Consider the following 8,663-nt stretch of genomic DNA (forward strand, 5'->3'; position numbering starts at 1 on the left):
GTTTATTTCACTCTACTCTTCAGAATTCTTAAGTGCAAATTCTAAGATATCTAGTCAAGTAATATGGAATTTTGCAATTATTTTTTAATGCACCCATATTGTAAATCTTTGATTGATATTTTATTGTTGAAATATTTTTTTCTCATCAAAGTCTTGTGTTGTTGATGCCATTTAAGTGAGTCATAATTTGATTCTTGCGGAGTGGTTCTTTGGTGTAGAGTTGGTTGAAAAGATAAAATAATAGCTTGGCCATTTAATGGAAGTGTGTACAACATATAAATGAGACATCATGCTTCAATTTATAGGTTTTTACGTATTTTGTTTTACCATTTATTAGAATTCCATGAAATATATTGTTTGGATAAATCAACTAGGCTCTGACAAGGATATTCTAAATTTAGATGACATTATAGTATTGTTATAATTTGTTTTCTTGGAAAATATTCATGTGGTTGTAAAGTTTTGTTTAATATATATTGACTAGACGTGTATTTCATGTGCACAATTACTATCTCGTATAAATTTTTAGTTACCATCACAATATTACTGATTTCATAAGTATTACTCGTACAAGCTTACTAGTAACTTATCTAAAGATTAACAATCATAAAACCTAAGACACCTAGCATTAAAACCTAAGACATTATGGAGAATCATCCAAATTATCTTTGGTTTAATTGACCCAACGAATATCCACGAAAATAAGATATAGCACATGCTTGCCTTTCCACAACACATGTGCTAACCCACATTTAAATAACAACACACAATGCCATTAGATCACTCAAAACAAACACAATTCTAGTATCCCCGAAGTGTATCTCAAGACTAGCCTAAGATCAACACACGTACCATTTACAACATGTGAACTTCAGCAATACTTACACAATATATATAATTCCGACTTTAAGTAGAATGTATTCTACTAGAAGGATAATGCTCTCTGCTAAAAGGAGAATGTCTTCGCGTAAAAAGAGAATATCTTCCCACACCCAAGCCAGGTCGTTCTGATCAGCGATGTCCAGCGGCTCTTCCACCACCGGGACCTCCACCTCGTCCAACGCCCGTACCCGTTGCTGCTCCTTCATCGGCGCCCCGTAACCTTCGTTGTGGTAGCCTCTCTGCACCGCCGTGCTCTGGTTCTTGCCGTCGCCGGAGACGCCGTTCTTGTTCGCCTTCGCCGCGCCGTTCTGCTTTCCGACGGGGCCTGCTTTCCCGTTAGCTGGATCGCCAGACGCGGCCGGCTTCTTCTTCTTCTTCTTCTTCTTCTTTGCCGGCGTAGACGAGTTCATGGCTTTGTTGGACACCCAGGCAGGTGCAGCGGGTTCGCCGATGCGGTCGCCGGGGTCGTTACTGTCGAGCAGCGTCCAGGGGTTGAAGCTGGCCGTTACCCCCTCCATGTCGCGCGAACAATCAAGCCGAGGCGGTCGTACGTCCCTGCGGGAAACCCGGAGAAGGCGGCCGGTGGTCGTCGATGATGCGTGGATACGCCGGTCGACGAGATTGATGCTTGTTTGCTGCAGAGGATTGTGTAGTTAGTTATATTGAGAGTCTGGGGAGGGGGGAGGTAGCCGCCGTGTTCGAGTTCCATGAGGACTCGTGTGTGAGTTCGGATCCGGAATCGTTGGATTTGCGCTACAGCTCTGTACAAAGTCCGAACCTGAGGCGGATGAGGAGGTTACAAGTTTGTTTCCAAGTTCCCATGAGAGTTCAAGTGCAAGGCTTCGCAGGGCACCGAGCACAACACGAATACAAAAGTAGAGATATGCCTATAAACCACGCTCTGCCGCCGGATCTGCACCCACAGTCAACCGTCCACGTGTCACCCACGGTACTGACGCTACCACCATCGTCTCGCCGCACCAACACACCGCAACTAACCGCCGAGTCGGTCACCACCCCAGCCTCCCGAAACCCGAGGTCACCGTCACGTTCACACCGTCAGTTTTCGCGTTTTCAGCGACTAGGAAACGTGAAAAAAAAAAGCTTACTCCTATCCTACCTTATCTAGCAGTTTTCCCATGTCAGGCGCCGCACCCAGCACCCAGCAGATGGGGGGACGTCCTGTAGCAAGCAGGCCGATTCGGACCTGGCCCATACTGGCATCACACAGCCCACTCCTCTTCCTCTCACAAACACTCGCGACGTCTGGCTCCCCTGCCGACCCACACCAAAAGCCAACGGGGCCGAGCGAAGACGACGCTGCGTGCCAGCGGGCGATCGGAGATGGCGTGCTACGCCGCCCTCCTGCACCAGCCGCTCGCCTCCTCGCTCTCCCTGTGCTCCTCCTCACGTCGCCCCGGCGCCGGAGCCCCGCGCCTCCAGCGCGCAACCCGTTCTATCTCTTCCGCTCCCGCCCGCGTCCTGGCCCGCGCCAGGATCTCCCCGCGCTGCTCCTACTCTGTCGGCGCTGTGGAGCCGCCCGCGGCGGCGCTTCGGCGGGTCCTGGAGACGCCGGGCGCTCACCAGGCGCCCGCCTGCTACGACGCACTCAGCGCCCGTCTTGTTGAGCGAGCCGGGTTCAGGGCCTGCTTCACGAGCGGTGCGTGTTCGCTCTTTTGCCCCCGCGGCGCTCTCACTGCTTCGCCTATGATGGTGTTGTAGTAGGCAGAATTATTTGGTACTTTATTGATCTGGGAAAATTTCTCCCATTGTTTACTTAATTAGTAGGTTGCTGAGTGACTTGATTAACACAATGGTATATCTCATCTCGATTTAAAGTATAAAGGATCATAGTTTCGTCTTTACACAAAAATTCTTTTTCTGCTCCCATTCCAGGTCACAATGCTTCAGGAGGCATTTATTGGCATATTGCCAGTTTTCACTGTATGTAGTATGCATAGATAGCTCTCCCACCACTTAAAGAAGAAGAAAAACAGCATATAAAGACACCAAGAAAATTTGTATTTCGGATTGGAAGAAGATCAGGAGAATGAACATATCAACATAGTTAATTGAATATAGTGAGAATGACTTCATACAATGCTACTCTTGCGTTGATCTATTATTGCTTTTGCTTTTGAACATTTAGATACTTTGATCAAGTGCCATTGTACTTCCAGAATTACCAAAAACATATTTATAGCTTATATACAAGCCCCTAAGATAGTGCCAGACAATGAAATGCCTTGCTTCTTGAGCTTGCAATAGGGTTTGTAAAAGGAGGGTGCAAGTGATTCCATTCATTGAAATTTCCACATTTTCTATTTCAGGCTTCTCAATCTCTGCTGCACGACTTGGATTACCGGATGTTGGTCTCATCTCTTATGGGGAAATGATTGACCAAGGGCGCCTAATCACTGAAGCAGTATCAATCCCTGTGATTGGTGATGCTGACAATGGTTATGGAAACTGTATGAATGTGAAGAGGACAGTTAGGGGATTTATTAATGCTGGTTTTGCTGGAATTATTCTTGAAGATCAGGTATAGTTTTCAGTGAATACCAACCAGAAATTTTTCCCCATTGATTGCGTTTGTTCTGCTTGTCTTGAAATTTTGCTCCTTGATGCACTGGATCTTGTGAATTGTAAATATTATGTGAATTTATTCTTGAGAACAGTGTTTCTGCTCATCTACATGACGTCCAGTTTGGAAGATCTGCTGTGTCAGTATGGAATTATTTTGTATGCTTTTGTTAATATGGTATTTCCAGGGAAACTCTAGGGCACTTTTTAAAGACATGCTTCTTTATGGGAAATGAACATATAAGGTGACATTCCTCTTGCAGAAATTATGTGCAAGGCTGAGATCAGGGCACCTATTGAAATCTAGAATTTTTTAATGTCATGTTAAATGTTGTGTTAGCTGAACAGTACAGCTGTCTTGCTTTTATGCTCTGTATATGTGCTAGTAGTGCATTAAAGTTTGTGGTTTAGAAATAGCACCTTTCTGCACTGAAAATGAACACTCGCCATGAAAGTTTCATCAGTTGTAATAACTTGTGTAGTCTGGAATCTGGTTGACTTCTCACATTCTTAGGTTTGTGGAATTTCATATTCACGGAACCAATGTTTATTTATCCTTGCTTCTGCATTCAAACTATGTAACCTCCATTGCTTATTTGTGATTGATCTTTCTTTCACTTAAATAGATTCTCTTATAGTGATATGATATATAGTATTCTGAAGGTGTCACCAAAAGCATGTGGACATACACAAGGAAGGAAGGTTGTCTCGAGGGAGGAAGCAATTATGCACATAAAAGCTGCTGTAGATGCCAGGAATGAGAGTGGCTCCGACATAGTTATTGTAGCAAGGACAGATTCTCGTCAAGCTTTGTCTCTCGATGAAGCATTGTTGCGAGTACGTGCCTTTGCTGACGCTGGAGCAGATGTTTTATTTATTGATGCCCTTGCTTCAAGAGAAGAGATGAAGGCGTTTTGTGCTATTGCACCTGGAGTTCCAAAAATGGTTAGATGATATGTTCTATTATCAGTGCTTTCTGAATTTCCCACATACTTGCGATGGTTTCGATCATACTCTGTAATCCCTTCTGCAGGCCAACATGTTAGAAGGTGGTGGTAAAACTCCTATACTGGGCCCTGTTGAACTTGAAGAAATAGGTTATAAAATCATAGCCTACCCGTTATCTCTAATCGGGGTATCAATGCGTGCAATGGAGGTTTGTTATTTGTATACATAAAGCGAATGTCATTGTTCCTTCTCATTTGTTTTATGCTGGGTCACTAAACTAGTCATGCATGTTATATTTCACTACAAGACTAATTGCGTCCTAAGGGATCCTGCACATAGATTTCCAAAAGCACCTTTGGGAAAATAGATAAATTGCAATTTTTGCTACATTAAGTGTGGTTTTTGTTGAAAGACACTATTTTTTTTTTTTATCTTTGCTGCTAGACATTTCTGAAAAGTGGATATTTGCTGAAAGACACTGGCATGTATTTTTGGCTCTAGAGATAAGAGATTTTTTTTTATAAAAAAATGACATCTCAAGCCCTTGGTTGCACTGGCAGGTGGACCCTGACCCCACCTGTGAACCTCTCATATGTTCTCTAATTCTCTTCCCCTACTTCCTCCTTTGCTTCTTAGTGAACTCCACTGTCTCAGGCTCTCAGCCTCAGCAGTGCCGGCAGTGACACGTCTTGCTTCTCAGCCAAGGGCCGAGCACATGTAATGGAGCACCGCCGCTGTTAGATCTGCCGAGGAAGGTTGGGGCATTGAGCACCGTGACACGGTTTGAGTCCATCAGTCATCCACCCAAAGGAAGCAGCCGACTGTCTGGATCTTTGCTCATCATGAGATGGGTCCATGCTAGCTAGCTACATATGAGCTGCCTAACAATCGGAGGAGAACATACGTGCAACTAGCTTGCAGAATTGATTCGCAATTAAGTGCCTAAAGCATGTAAGCCCGAGCTTGTCACCACCAGAGTCCGCCTCGCCGCAGCTCAGGAAGAGGCCAAGCATGCATGCCCCTGCAGACTGCCACGGCCATCATTGTTGGGATCTGTACCGTTGCTAAATCCACCACTGCAAATGTCCTCAACAAGGAGAGCGGTGAGGATGGTGGCCTTCCTGCGACAGCGCGCTTCTAGGCCTGAATCTGGTCACACGACATGCGAGAGGAAGATGAGGAGGCCAAAGTGAAATTGTTTCTTTTTTTTTTCATTGTGAATTGCTTGGAGCTGACGTGGACCGAGGCAGGATGGAGATGGAAGAATACTGATGAGCGGACCCGAGGGAAGAAAGGTGGAGGGCAAAAAGGTCTATTCACCGCATTTCTCTGTCCTCTTCTGCCAAAAAATGAATATTTTAACAGGTGCAATGACTAGGAGCAAATATCCACATTTCGATAGTGTCGTCCAGAAAATATGAAAAAAAATCGGTGTCCAGGAGTAAAGACCACACTTAAATAGTGTCCAGTAGAAAATTTTGCCTAGATATATCGTTTCATGTCATGTGACCTTGTGCATATGTAGTGTTCATCGTGTAGTTGTTAAATTTGGTATGCACATATATGCGGAATTTTCTCTGTCATTTATGAACTGTAGAAGATACATGATCTGCAGGATGCTCTTGTTGCTATAAAGGGTGGTCGCATACCTCCTCCAGGCAGCTTACCATCATTTGAAGAGATCAAAGATACACTGGGGTTTAGCCACTACTATGAGGAAGAAAACCAATATGTTGTGACACCAGCCCAATCGTACAGGAGTGGTATGGATCTTCAGTTCTTCACGCTTATCTAAGATGAATGAATTATTTATTTTTTAACCTGCTGCTCCTCAATTATAGGTTATTATGATTATACAAGTGAACCAAGCAGTTCAGGAGAATCCAAGTCCAGGACTGAAAAGCCACAAGAACCTGTTGTTGACATATTGCCTCAGGTATATGATGTTGGTTCCACTGGTGGCAGAGGACCTTCTACTGGGATGTGGTCACGTACACTGCGGTTAAAGATTACAGGCAGAGACGGAGTTCAGAAATTTGATGCTAGAATACCTGTAAGTTCCCAATTCTTGAGGTCCAAAGTTCAACTTTTGCTAGGTAGGTTGAAGTTAGGGATGCAAGTTCTATTTTTGGGTCGACACAAAAACCCATTAATTAAACTTAAAAATGCACTTCCACCTAATAGCTAGCTCATTTATTCCTTTGATTTAGAGGCTAAATAGACTAGAATGGTGATCCAAACTACCTATTGGCTACCCACTTGCATCCTTTTTTAAAGCAAAAGGTAGAGGAGTCTCTACCTTATGGATTCATTGATAGTCGGAAAGCAATGAAGCAGGTTACAAAATATAAAAAAAAAACAAAAAAGAACGAACGCAGAACAGAAAAACGGAAAAGATGAGAAGAGGGAAAAGAAAATCAAACGAACTTCTCTGCCCAAACTAAGATAACATCCCAGGTCGATCCTTCCGAACATGAACTCCATAACGTGATGGATTATCTGATATTGGTGAGAAGTGTCGCGGTTGTTAACAATCTAAGATCCGAGCATTGCGAGCGAGCCATAGCTCATGAGCACAGGCTGCGAAGCAGATTGGCCATGCCCGCTGCAGTTGCACCTAGACTGTTGAACAGGCCGCCTCAACAAACTGAAGCATGTTCAGTTGCAGCCATAGCTAGTTAGGAACTAAGGATACTCGGCTCTCACCCACTTGCATTCTAGTTGAAGTTCTGCAACGACATTAGACTCGCTTAAATCAACATTTTTTATGAAACTTAAACCAACATCTTGATGTTGGGATATACACATGCCCAGTTACTGAAGTTGTTTCTCCTATTATTGCAGTAGTTTTACTATAATTAGTAATTCAAATACTGATCGAAATGGTCGTACCCTTTGATTGCCCTTTTCTACAACAGGCCGGATTCTTAGAAGGGATGACAAAAATTATTCCAGGTTTGCAGTTTTATCTTTGATAGGAGCATGAATCTGTAAATGCACGTCTCTATGTTTCATATGATTAAGATGTCCTTTTGCCAACTTTTCACAGGCTTGGCTGGAGCTAATATCATGGAAAGGCTTCGGAATGCGCCTATTGACATGGAAAACCCCCAGAACGGTCAGATACTGCTTGATGTTGAGGACACTGTTGGAGATAGGATCCAGGTGTTCATTGGGTGAGCGTGTCTATGTTACATTTGCTGCACACTGCGAACTCTAAAAAATATGGACGTTCCAAGCAGCACCAGCGTCTAGGCGTCTTAGCCCTGAGCTTGTGCAGTCCAACCTAGGAGAGTAGGAGTTGAAGCAGATGATTTAAACGTTGATTATGTGAGATAAACTATTGATATGTTGAGGCTTACAAAGCTTGCTCCTACTCCCTTAGGCCTTCCCTGCCAACGTCCAATTAGTCGAGGAAGACCTAAACGTAGCTGCATACTGCAATACCTTGCGGGGCCTACATCATTTGAGGCGGTGCCGTTAAACCATAGCTTTATTTCTGTGTCAAGAATTCTGAAGTTGATTCCAAATAAAGAACTCCTGATGAGATATGATATATGAAATCCCCTATGCTTCTATTTGCACAGACTCTGAATTCTGATGAATCTTGGGAGCAGTGAAGGTCAACGGCCGACACATACCTGAATTTCGCAAGATCCCATTATTCGGTATGTTTCTGTATGTTGCATACGCAATATACCTAAGATACACTCTTAAAATACAAACACAATGGCCTGTTCATCAGTAACTATGGTCTAGGCTAGCTTGTGCTGTTGACTTCATCAAACAGATCCAGCAGATCGCCGTCCTTGTTGCTCTCCTCGCCGCTGGCCTCTCCCGTCTCGCAGTCTCGCTGGCTCCCGCCTCTGGAGAGGCAGCCTGTTGACTTTCAACCTTCTGTGAGTCCGTGCTCTGCCCGGTCTCCATGGTTTCTGCAGCATGTGCCTCGACAACCTCCATGGGGCGGTCGTCCCGTTTCACTCTCACCCCCTCATCGCGTTGTTCGGCACCTGACATGTGAAATTTCACTAGGTCTCCCTCTCCTTTGCTCTCTTCAGAGCCGGCCTCTTGCTTCTCTGCCTCAGGATGCATTGCCTCCCTGCAGGCGCCTTGGGCGGCATCGTCGTCGTCATGGCCAGTCTCGTCGCTGCTCTGCCTGAAATGGTCGTTTCCCGTACCGGAACGCGCTATCCTCGTTGCACTGAGTTTCCCCGGTCATCTTCCCCGCTGAAGCGACGCCAATGGCCTTC

The 8,663-nt window shown here is 44.7% G+C and overlaps 2 protein-coding genes across 3 annotated transcripts; one reads left to right on the forward strand and one right to left on the reverse strand.

Annotated features, from left to right (window-relative positions):
* Nucleotides 1-800: 800 nt before the first annotated feature.
* LOC133923567 (uncharacterized) lies at nt 801-1,742 on the reverse strand. Its single transcript, XM_062368849.1, has 2 exons — nt 1,661-1,742; nt 801-1,517 (listed from the first exon to the last, which is right to left on the reverse strand). Exon 2 carries the CDS (start codon nt 1,398-1,400, stop codon nt 882-884), a length of 519 nt encoding a protein of 172 aa, XP_062224833.1. The 5' UTR covers nt 1,401-1,517; nt 1,661-1,742; the 3' UTR covers nt 801-881.
* A 298-nt stretch (nt 1,743-2,040) lies between these two features.
* LOC133924538 (uncharacterized) lies at nt 2,041-8,138 on the forward strand. 2 transcript variants are annotated; one of them, XM_062370122.1, is made up of 9 exons: nt 2,041-2,542; nt 3,213-3,424; nt 4,129-4,410; nt 4,499-4,621; nt 6,029-6,176; nt 6,273-6,466; nt 7,332-7,368; nt 7,463-7,589; nt 8,001-8,138. In XM_062370122.1, the coding sequence occupies exons 1-9, from the start codon at nt 2,227-2,229 to the stop codon at nt 8,005-8,007; spliced, it is 1,446 nt and encodes a 481-aa protein (XP_062226106.1). In that variant the 5' UTR covers nt 2,041-2,226; the 3' UTR covers nt 8,008-8,138. The 2 variants fall into 2 exon arrangements, with proteins under 2 accessions (XP_062226106.1, XP_062226105.1); XM_062370121.1 differs by having other exon boundaries at nt 2,046-2,542; nt 6,255-6,466.
* Nucleotides 8,139-8,663: the final 525 nt, after the last annotated feature.

This window comes from Phragmites australis, chromosome 7, assembly GCF_958298935.1.
Source record: "Phragmites australis chromosome 7, lpPhrAust1.1, whole genome shotgun sequence".
NCBI classification, from domain to species: domain Eukaryota; kingdom Viridiplantae; phylum Streptophyta; class Magnoliopsida; order Poales; family Poaceae; genus Phragmites; species Phragmites australis.